Consider the following 10,946-nt stretch of genomic DNA (forward strand, 5'->3'; position numbering starts at 1 on the left):
GAGCTCCCTGGGGGCGTGGCGTAGGCGTGGTCATGTACAGACGGTCAGCAGGGAGTGCTGGTGGGCAGTGCTGATATCCTGGGGCTCCCCACCCCACTCCCTCACCCCAATGCCTGCTTTGTGGAGGTTTGGCCCTCAGCACTCCTCACTTCTCCCTGTGGGCCTGATGGGATAAATCTTCCTCTTCTCTTTGAAGACTGAACTAAGCGAAAGTAACTGCTCAGAACATAAAGGTAGAAAAGGCAATTGAAAGGAAAAAGCTAGTGCTAGGGTCTGTGATTGGGCGCTGAGCCGGCACGGGCTGAGTGCCCTGCTCACACTGCTGGTGAGGACGGAGTCCACAGGGGCACCAGGTGCCGGCACAGAGGCTTCCGTGGCAGGTGCGGCCCAGAGCAGAGGTGCCTGGGACACTCAGATCCTGCCCTATCCACCATCCCATGATCACCTTGAGGCCTTTTGGCCATGAGCTCACGTGGCAGCCCACGTGGCCCTCAAACATGGTTGCCAGCCACCCTGACAGACATGCTCAGGTTCTGAGGCCTGAACAGGCTCCAAAGCTCAGGTGACTGCTAGATTAGTGCTAGATTCATGGCTGCCCGTGAATCCTATGAACCAGTTGGCCCAGCAGGTGGGGTCCCATATGCTTGGATGAAGATTTAAGCTCCCTATTAAAGTGAAGCATAGCAACAGAAAAGGGAGGTTGTGCTAAGTGCACAGCCTTGGGGCTCACAGGAGCAGAGGCCCCACCAATCCCAGAGCCCCTGGCACCCCAGCTGGCCCCACAGGGTGCCACAAGCTCTCCGCAGCACAGAGCTGGGCTTGAGATGCACCTCGTGTAGAAAGTGCCTCAAGTCTGGCCTGCATGGCCGTTGTCTGTGGGACGGTGTGTGTTTTCCAGGCCTGGCCCATGTGGGTTGCTCCATCCACTCCTTCACCTGCCCACCTCAGCGAGCGCTGGGCATTTCCCAGTCTGAGCACGAGTGCTGCTGGAGTCAGGCTCCTTTGGACCTGAGGGTGCATTTCAGTTGGAGCCGTGCCCAGGAAAGTGACTGGGGCCACAGGAGAGGCCTTTGTGCCGCTGTCCCAGGGCTGTCAGACGGCCTCGGGGCTGTCCCAGCTCCTTCATGCACATTTCTCTATGGCTTATGAACTGGAACACTTGCACGTTTCTTGGCTACTCAGATCTCCTCCATGAGGAGAGTGATCTTGGTCATTTTCTTCTGGGTGGTCTGTGCTTTCCTTACCGGTTTGCAGAAGTACTTTGTATATTCTGGGTACAAGTCCTGTATTGGATGGGTCCCTCACAGGTGTCTTCTGAGGGGGAGGCGGAGTAAGAGCTGCCAGTGGAGAAGCCCTGTGTGGAGGGGCCGCCTGCCAAGGCTGGGATGGAGGGTGTGTGGTGTGGCGCCTGGAGGGGAACGTGTGCCACTGTGGGGCCCCAGCCAGGGCCTGAGGGTGTGGGGCGGGGAGTGGAAGGAGCATGGAGGAGGGTGTGACTGCAAGCGATGGTCGGGTTGACGGACCAAGGTTCGGGTTTTGCACTGAGTGGGGCTCCTAGGTCAGCTCTGAGTGGTAGAAAGGTAGCCTGGTGGCTCTGTGTGTGGGGAGGGGGACAGGCTGGACTGCAGGCCGTGGCCGCTGGTGGTCCTGGTGTCTGTATATATACGCACACATTTTGTTGATTCGTTCCTTTGTTGACGGACACTTGGTGTGCTTCCTTCTCTTGGCTGTTGTGAGTCATGCTGCTGTAAACATGGATATATCTCTTCAGGATCCTATTTTGTTTTGGGTGAACATCTGGAAATGGAATTGCAGGATCTTATAGTGATTCTATTTTGAATTTTCAGAGGAACTGCTGTACTGTTTTCCATAGTGACTGCACAAGTTTACGTTCCCACCAGCAGGGCATGGGGGTTCTGGCCAGTATTTGTCAGTGCCTGTGTTTTTGATAGTGGCCACCCTGATGTGTGTGAAGCAGCATGTCATACTGGTTTCAACTTGCGCTTCCTGTGCAGTGAGTGATGTGGATATGCTTGTCGGCCATTTCTTTGTCTTTTTTGGAGAAGTCCACGTCCCTGCCCATTTCCAGATCAGGTTATTGGATTTGATGTCATTTTGGAACTGTAGGAGCTGCTTGTACTCTGAAATTAACACGTTATCAGACACATGACTGGCAGGTATTTTGCATAGGTTGTCTTCTCCCTGGATCCTGTCTTTTGCTGCAGCTGCACATGCAGTGCTTTGAGCCTCATTTCCAAGGAGTCATTACCAAATCTAGTGTCCCGTAGATTTCCGTTTTTCTCTAGGAATTTACTAGTAGTTTTGAGTCCTGCCCGTCCTGGATAAATCAGGGTGCCTCTCCCCAGGCCCATGTGCTGAGCCGGCTGCCGGCCTCCAGAGCTGCCAGGCTGTCTCCTCCGGCTCACCCCACAGACCCACTCAGCACACCCACCCCAGGGTGGTGTCCTGCCTCACGCTCCCAGCCTGTCTGCAGCAGGCCCCCTCTAGCTCACGATAGGAACACTGGCATCGGCGCCATTGGTACCATTTCCTTTCTTGCCCTGAAAGCCTGCCGGGGGACCCCCAGAAACACCTGGACAATCAGACTTGAGTTTCTCTGACACCAAATCAGAAAAAGGGGTCCTAGTCGGTGACCCGTGACTGGGCTGACCCCTGCCCCAACACGCCAGGATGGTGAGGTGGGCTCAGAGGGAACTGGGGGTCAAGGGCAGAGGGACGTGGCAGGAACGAACAGCTGCCTCCCAATGTGTGGGCATGGGAAGCAGCACCGCTCCACAGAGATGGCCGGCAGACCTAAGGCAGAGGGACCCCCAGCCCAGTGGTTCCTCCTCGGCATGTGCCTGGGTGAGGCAGCCGTGCCCACAAGAACCTGTGCAGGTTAAGGAGGGGGTCCCCATGAAGGGGGGATCTCAGTCTGGAGGTGTCGGCGTGGGCTGCTGAGGGCGAGTGTGGAGCAGCCCAGCAGGCCTGAGGTGGCCCTGAGCCCCCTGGGCTGGGTGGGCCCCGCTCGCCAGTCCCAGGAAGCCGAGAACCCAGTATGGACGCAGCCAGAGCCGCCACACCTGAGCGCTGAAGTGCCATCATGGCTCCAGAGAGTCAGGTCCAAGCTGCTCTCGGCGCCCATGGGTATCGCTGCTGAGAAAGTCTGCAGAAGCAAAGACAACAGAGACAGTTGAGCTGAGACAGACCGACACCCAAGGGAGCAAAAGGAAACAGGGAAAAAATTACCTGCAGAAATTTGAAATGCAGTAAAGTGTACATACGGGCAGTTATGTTCCAGTGGACTTTGAGAACCTGGGGTGAGGGACAGGCCTCCACAGGGCGCCACTATCACCCACACCCACGAAAATTGTATCAGTGCCAGCTGGTCAGGCCTGAGGTCTTCTGGGGAGCCCTGCCCCTCATGGCCGAGAAAGAGCCCAGGAGACTGGAGCACGCTCCTTGCCCCAGAGACAGTGTGGCCTGTTCCAGTGGCACTGTGGATGGGACAATCACAGCCCATCTACCTGCGAACATCACGGGCCCACGCCCACGGCCGAGACGAGAACCCAGCCACAGTTGGCTCAGCACCACCCTCCCGCCAGGCTCCCTGAGCAGGTTCAGTGTGGCAGCAGCCGGCTGGTCAGGGAGGCGCAGCTGGATGGGCCAAGGGTCAGGGCCGATGGGTGGAGCCACAGCAAAGATGTCCAGGTCCTTAGAAGGTCGTCAGCCTTCTGGACTCATGGTCATAGAAAGAGAAGGACTTGGTTATGTTTACAAATGCTTTGAGAACTGTGGTGACAGAGCCCCTCCCTCAGGCTGGCCACACATGTGCCTGCATTTCCCCTCTGCCCCTGTTCCTGCTGTGGGCGTGGGTCCCGTCAGAGCTCGGCAGGCCCTTCCCTCTGTTCCTGGGCCTGAGGCCCCTGGTGGGTCCTCAGCCAGCCCTGCCCCAGGGTGGAGCCCACAACCGCCAGCTGCCCCATCCAGGGGGCCCTGTCCCTGGGGCCGTGGCCAGCACTCTATCGTCAACTTTTGCCTCACACCAGGGCGCTTCCTAGCTGTCCAGCCTGGACGGTGCGGGGTGGCACCCTGTCAGCTCGGGCCGCCGTGTGCCCTTGCTGCCCATCCGCTGCCGTGTAGCCGCCACAGCCAGAAAGCCCGCCCCTCCCAGCCAAGCCCGTGACCTGGAAGGAGAGACGGAGTGCTTCCCAGTGAGCAGTGGACAGCTGTGTCCTGCCTGCAGGGGTTGAGGCAGGGTCACCCTGTAAGCCTCAGCACTCACCCCTGTGGCCTTGCCCTTCCACTCTGCCCCCTCAGGCTGTGTGTGTGTGTCTGTCTGTCTGTCCTGGCACCTCCCACCAGCAGGCCCCTCTTGGGTTCCTGTCCCTTCCCACATGGACTCTGGGGCCGTGAGTCAACTCCCTTGGCCCTGGGGACTCTGGCTCCTGTCCTTTGTCAGGGCTGGCAGCAAGGAAATCCGACATCACCAAGGTGGAGCTGACCTCCCTGGCCCCAGGGATCGGCACCCACGCGGGCATGCCCTGCCTCTGGCCTGATCACTGCCTGCCCACAGGTACCTGAGATTGTGAGCGTGCTGCGCTCCAAGCTGCAGGAGACCCGAGAGGAGCACGTCCTACAGGCCGCACAGCACAGCGTGTTTGTCCTGGCCGCCCACCACTGCACCGCTGTGGTGTCCAGCCTTCTGGGCAGCCCCCTGCCCTTTGACAGGTACCTGGTGCCCACCTGCCTGCAGGGATGGATGGGGCTCCATGCTCTGGTGTCCCCCGGCCTGACCCGGTATTTGTGGGCCCTCTAATCCTGTGTGTGGGAGCCTGGAGGCCCTGGCACTGGGCTGGGTGGAGATGGCTCGCTCTCATGGGCAGTTTTCTGGGTGTGGTGCTCTGCCGGGCCTCCGTCCACCATCATCCGTGAGCAGGACCCTGGACCAGGGCCCTCCTTGAGCCAGGAAGGGTCTCCATCTCCCATGGACACCCCTGGCTCCTGAGGACACCACTGACCCATCAGTGACGCTCCAGTTGTCGTCACTGGGGTTCTCAGGGCAGGGCATGTCCACACCCGGGCCTGTGCTGGGCCCTGCGGGTCCCCAGTCCCCAGGGCCCCTGCTCCTGCGCCAAGGCCTCCAGGCAGCCTTTGCTCCCAGTACTTCCAGAGCTCAGGGCCTGCTGGGCATGCCTTTCTTTGGGTCCACGTGGTGGATGGAGGAGGCACCCGTGATCTGGAGACCTCCGTGCCAGGGGACAGGGAGGCGGCGCATCCTTCCCTGTGACCGCGGCCTGAAGCGTCTACACTTGCCCCAGATCGGGGCTCCCACGGCCTGCTTGGCTCTCACTCAGACAGCGGGCACCACTCCCCAACGTGGCAGTCCCGCTTGCCACTGCCCATCCCGCCGTCACTGTTGGCCTTTTACCCCTGTGCGGTAGGGGTCCCTTTCCCAGAGGAGACAGCGCTCGATTGCTGCTATGGTTGGGATTAAACCAACTGCCTATTTTTCTTCCCTTGATCTTTTTTATCTTCCTTACTGTCATTTTTAGATTGACAGGGTCTTGTTACAATTTCACTTTTCACTCAGTTAGTTTGGAAGTTGCACTTTTGTGTGTCTGGACCACGTTTAGTCAGCCGTCCCTCTCCGGGTTTGGAGCTTGAGCCTGGCACATGCTTCCCTTTAGTTCGAGTAAGAGGACGTGTCCTTTCTGGCTCCTGTGAGCCCAGCTGAGGCCGAGGGACGCGCCCTGGGTGTCCCTTGTTGATGGCACTCTTCACCTTCTGGCAGAGAGGGGCCCAAAGCTTTCCGTTCTTGGTCCTGCCAGGGGGCTCCCAGGCTTCTCGAGCCTGTGAGTTAGTGTCTGTCGTCAGCTCTCCTGATTTTCAGCCTCTCTTCAGACACCATCTCCCCTCTGCTTGTGAGATACCACTCGAAAGTGCGCTCACCCCCACCGCCCTGCCCCCGACACCTCTGCTTCTGAACATCCAATGGCCCTTACCTGCGGGGTTCTGGGCAACTTCCTCCACTCTTCCAGTTCACCATTTCTCTCTCCTGCTATGTCCAGGCTGATTTTGAGTACGTCACCGAGCACAGCGCTGTGTGTCTCATTTCTAAAGGGCTGTTATGTTAGTTCTCTTCCAAATGCACTGTTTAGTTTCTGGTTCTGATTAGATCTCTGATGTCTGTCACTTCTCCCTGTAAACATGCTATGCAGCCGCACCTTGTGTGAACACTGGGGCTGCTCAGGCCTCCTGCAGCCTCCCCCTGACCTCACCTGCATGCCTCTTTGGCCACGTTCTGCTCTTTGTTCAGAAGTGACTCGCAGGTGTGCTTGGGGCTAGGGTGACAGTGTCTCCCCAAGGGAGTCCAGTGTCTGCTTCTGGCAGCTCCAGGGGACACCTCCCCACCACTGGGTCTCTGCTCACCATCAGGCTGCCTGGTTAGGACCCTGGGTTGGAGGAAGGGGTCACTCAGGGCCTGGAGTCAGGGTGCTGTTTGTGGCCTGGCTGGAGCCAAGGCTGGTGGGCACGCTGGGGCTATGGAGCTGGGGCCGGCAGAGGCCTCAGAGGGGTCGTTCTCCCGCCCTTCCAGCCACACCTGCACCCTGTGGCGAGCACTGGCCTTGGAGCCCGGCCTTGCCGCACAGGTCCTGGGGCTGCTCCTGGAGAAGATAAGCCAGGACGTCCCATTCAAGGAGAGCCGGGCCTTCCTGCTGAGCAGCACGCCAGACCGCGTGGCCACCCTGCTGCCCCTCGCGGTGAGTGGGGGCTGGGCCAGCACGCACTGCCCCCTCTGCCCTCCCCCGTGGGCCCAGGAGGCAATGAGGGGCCACATGGCTGCTGCCAGAGGGCCCCATGGGGAGCCTGGGTTGCGCCTCGCTGGCACCTGGCGACTGATGGGAACCCTGGAGCCGGCGAGCTGTGAGCCCAGGCTTGTAAAATCCCCGCAGGTGTAGGCCCCGAAGGGAGCCCACTCTATTTCATCCTACGGGGAAAAAAATAAACCCAGCTTGGCAGTGTTTCCACAGTGAAGCAGCTGCAAGAATTTCCTCCTCCTGCTGAGGAGCCAAGAGCAGATGCTGGGAGCTGGTCCCCAAGGTGGCCATGCTGCCCTGGACCTGCCTTCTGCCCCATGGGCCAAGCTGGACAGGGCTAGGCTCCTTGTCTTACCCCCACGGCTACCCCTCCCAGGACCCAAGACCTCGGGGGACGTGGGTGCAGGGTCCAGCATTCGCTGAGCCTACCCTGAGGGTAGGGGCAGAGGCTGAGGTGGCCCGTCTGCAGGCCACCTGTGCGCTGCACGAGGTCGCATCTGCCCCAGCGTCCGGGCCAGCAGTGCTGGAGCTCTACCCCCAGCTGTTTGCGGCATTGCTGCTGCGGGTCAGCTGCACCATGGGTGTCCAGCCGCCCCGGCACCTGCAGGCCAAGGAGAGGAGGAGCACCAGCTCAGGCCTGGCCTCACGGAGCCTCGAGCCTTGCAGGTGAGTGGGCCTGGCCTGGCACCCCCAGGCCGTGACTGTCGGCTGCTGGAAGTAGATTCCCAGGGGTGGGGGTGGGGGGCCGGTCACCAGATGACCCCGAGCTGTGCCTTCCCTGGGGAGTGCTTGGGGTTGGTAGGTTCCAAGCCAGCCCACCCTGAGTGCAGCCTCAGTCCTCAGCCACACTGACCCGGGCCCCAACTTGAGACCCTGCAGGGCCCCCACCTGCAGTTGGCTGCGGCTCTGGGCCCAGCCCTGTAGGCGTGCAGCTGCCACATGGGTGAGGCCCCGCTGGCTTGGAGCTGGGCCTGGTGCCACTGGCTGTGCCCGCGCCTTTTCCTTGACTGTTAGTCGGGGGACCTGGGCACAGGCAGGGGCCCCTTCAGCTCCTCCAAGAGCAGAGGGTCCACAGTGCTGCCCAGGGGAAGGGACACTGCTGGCAGGGAACAGGCTGGGAGACCCTGGGCACATGTCTAAGAGCACAGGCGGGTTTGTGTGCACGCGCGTGCAAGGGGCAGAGCTGCTCTGCCAGCGCCAGCCGAGCCCGCACCCACGTTTTTGCAGCTCTGCGGTGGATGCGCTGCAGGCTGTGCTTGTCCGTGGTGGCAACGAGGATGTGGTGCAGCGCATGGAGCTGGACGGGGGCTGGCAGCTGCTGAAGACCTCGGCCGGGCACGAGGAGGGCGTCACCCGGCTAGCCAGGTGAGCGGGCAGTGCGTGCAGCGGCAGGGAGTCCGTGAGGGCAGCTGGGTTCTGTAGATGCTGCAGACCGGGTGCAGGGGGAAGGCCTGGACGGGGGCGTGTCTGAGCGGAGGAGGTGGGGGGCGGGGCTAGCGGGCCAGACGGTGCAGAGTGGGAGGCAGGCATGCTCCCCAGGCCCCCGGGACTGGTGTGCTTGGGGCAGCCTGAAGCCCCAGCCCCTGCCTGCGTGCCTCCTTCCCAGCGCCATGGCAAAGTTCGCAGGTCCCCGGCTGCCCCTGGTGATGAAGGTGCTCTTCGCCACACAGAGCAGCGTGTATGAGGTCCAGAGGGTCACCTCCACAGCCTTCCTGGCTGAGGTAGGAGCACTTGCTTTGGACCATGAGTGGAGCGTGGCGGGAGGCAGTGTGAAGTCCCCCCCACAGGCAGGCCTGGGTGGGGCGGGGGAACCACATTGAAAATCCACCCCAGACCAAGGCAGTGGGGGCCAGGGAGTGACTGGGGTCAGGAGTCAGGGGAGGTTGAGGAAAGGCCAGGAGCCCGGCTTGGCCTGCTGGCCTCAGCCATGTCTCCTCTGACCGGGGACCAGTGCTGCCTGGTGCATTTGGGGGAGGTGGTCAGCGTGCCTCTGCCCCCAGCTGCTCAGCAGCAATGTGGTGAACGACCTGATGCTCCTGGAGTCGCTGCTGGACAACCTGACGGCACGGCAGAAGGACACAAGCGCCCGCGTGCGGAGGCTGGTGCTCCGCGGCTTGGCCAACCTTGCTTTGGGCTCTCCAGATAAGGTGACCACCGGGCAGCCCTCTGGGGCCCTGCCCCTGTGTGAGGGAGGGACAGCAGAGCCGCAGCTGGTGAAGAGACCTGGGCAGACCCAGCGGGCACGGGCTCGGAGGGTGGGCGGCTGCATGTGGCATGGCCTGGACACACAGGTATGTGTGGCCTCCCCAGGTACGGACCCACGGCCCCCAACTCCTGACGGCCATGATCGGCGGGCTGGATGACGGGGATGACCCACACAGCCTGGTAGCGCTGGAGGCCATGGTGGGCTTGGCAAAGCTGCTGGACCTGGTGGACGCCTGGGACCTGCACGCGGTGCTGCTGCACATTGCTGTCCGCATCCGGCCCTTCTTCGACAGCGTAGGCCCCCCACCCCTGGCCGCTGCATCCTGGCCCACTCTGCCCCTTGCGTCCCCCTCATGCCCTGCGGTTGCCCGGAAAGCTGGGCTGGGAGGGCCGTGTGACACCCGCTGTTGCCCAGGAAAGGATGGAGTTCCGCTCGGCGTCCATCCGCCTCTTCGGACACCTCAACAAGGCGTGCCGTGGGGACTGCAAGGACGTATTCCTGGAGCAGGTTGTGGGCGGCCTGGCGCCCCTTCTTTTACACCTGCGGGACCCCCAGGCCCCCGTGGTCGCGGTGAGCAGCGTGGGGGGATGGGTAGGCCTGGCCAGCTCAGGGACTTGGGGCTCAGCATGTGCCCTGCAGGCCTGCAGGTTCGCCTTGCGCATGTGCGGCCCCAACCTGGAGTGTGAGGAGTTGGCAGCCGTCTTCCAGAAGCACCTGCAGGAAGGCCGCGGCCTGCACTTTGGAGAGTTTCTCAACACCACCTGCAAGCACCTGGTGAGGGGCGGGGCCGGGCGGCGGGGCGGGGCCGGGCGGGGCCTGCCTGACCGCCTCTCTGCAGATGCGCCACTTCCCTGACCTGCTGGGCCGCTTGCTGAGCACCAGTCTGTTCTACTTCAAGAGCAGCTGGGAGGACGTCCGTGCTGCTGCCCCCATGCTCACAGGTGAGGCTGCCCCGGGCAACACACCCCCTCCACTGACCTGGCCCCTGACCTCGGTCCCACCCCTGGCCGGAGCAGCCCCCACTGGCCCGTGACTGCGGCCCCACCCCCACAGGGTTCTTGGTGCTGCACGTGGAGGCTGAGCAGAGGCCGCAGGTGGACCTGGAGCAGCTCCTCGCGGGTGAGCCCCAGTCCTGCCAACCCCGCCCCACACAGCCAGGAGCCCAGAGGGCCCCCCGCCCCCCAACACGCTGGGCTGCACTGACCCTGTGGGCACCAGGGGGGACTAAGTGATTTTCCTGGATTTCAAGGATTTTTTCCCTGTCACTGGTGACCTCATCGTCTCTAGTAATTCACGGAAACTTCTTAACTGTTCCAAAAGAGCTTAAAAAACACTAAAAAAGGAAAAACTATCTTTCCGTTGGCTCCTGAGCCCTCCCGGCAGAGGCCTGTCTTAGGAGGGCGGTGGGCGGGCGGCCCCACGCACAGGGTGGGGTGTCAGCCTCAGGGTCCTGGCCCCCAGGCTCCATGCGCCCGGAAGGGGGGAGGGCAGCGTCAGCCGCAGCTGTCAGCGGGGTGTGGGCAGGATCTTGGGCTCAGTCAGTTCTCTAAGGGCCGTGGTGGAGCCCCCAGCAGCGGCTCCTTGTAACCCAGCGCTCCAGATGCTGCTCAAGGACCCAGCCCCCGAGGTGCGCGCCAAGGCTGCGGAGACCCTGGGCCGCCTGGTGAAGTTCGCCTAAGGCTGGCCCAACACCGAATGCCGGCTTGGCCGACCCGAGGGTCCAAGATGAGGCCCTAAGGAGTCCCCTGCTCACAGGCGGAGTGGGGAGGCCTTGGGCCCACACAGCAAGGGAGGGCTGGAACACAAGGGTGGTCAAGTTGCCGACCCCCGTCTTCCCAATAAAGCCATTCGCTGCTCAGCAGGTGACGTGGTGATGTGACCTGGCTTGTGGGCAGGCCAGCAGCCCCCTTCCCGGTTAG

General features: G+C 62.0%; 1 protein-coding gene across 1 annotated transcript in view; it reads left to right on the forward strand.

Annotated features, from left to right (window-relative positions):
* MROH1 (maestro heat like repeat family member 1) overlaps positions 1 to 10,888 on the forward strand; it is a 51,053-nt gene extending 40,165 nt beyond the window's left edge. Inside the window, 12 exon segments of the mRNA XM_088844524.1 lie at positions 4,577 to 4,731; positions 6,599 to 6,764; positions 7,291 to 7,487; positions 8,049 to 8,186; positions 8,428 to 8,542; positions 8,822 to 8,968; positions 9,132 to 9,325; positions 9,327 to 9,597; positions 9,667 to 9,801; positions 9,866 to 9,968; positions 10,081 to 10,146; positions 10,620 to 10,888. Coding sequence (XP_088700650.1) covers positions 4,577 to 4,731; positions 6,599 to 6,764; positions 7,291 to 7,487; positions 8,049 to 8,186; positions 8,428 to 8,542; positions 8,822 to 8,968; positions 9,132 to 9,325; positions 9,327 to 9,597; positions 9,667 to 9,801; positions 9,866 to 9,968; positions 10,081 to 10,146; positions 10,620 to 10,705 — 1,773 coding nt within the window. The 3' untranslated portion in view covers positions 10,706 to 10,888.
* Positions 10,889 to 10,946: the final 58 nt, after the last annotated feature.

The sequence above is a fragment of the Moschus berezovskii genome, chromosome 16 (genome assembly GCF_049115385.1).
Source record: "Moschus berezovskii isolate FMDL1 chromosome 16, NW_MosBer_1.0, whole genome shotgun sequence".
Lineage (NCBI taxonomy): Eukaryota > Metazoa > Chordata > Mammalia > Artiodactyla > Moschidae > Moschus > Moschus berezovskii.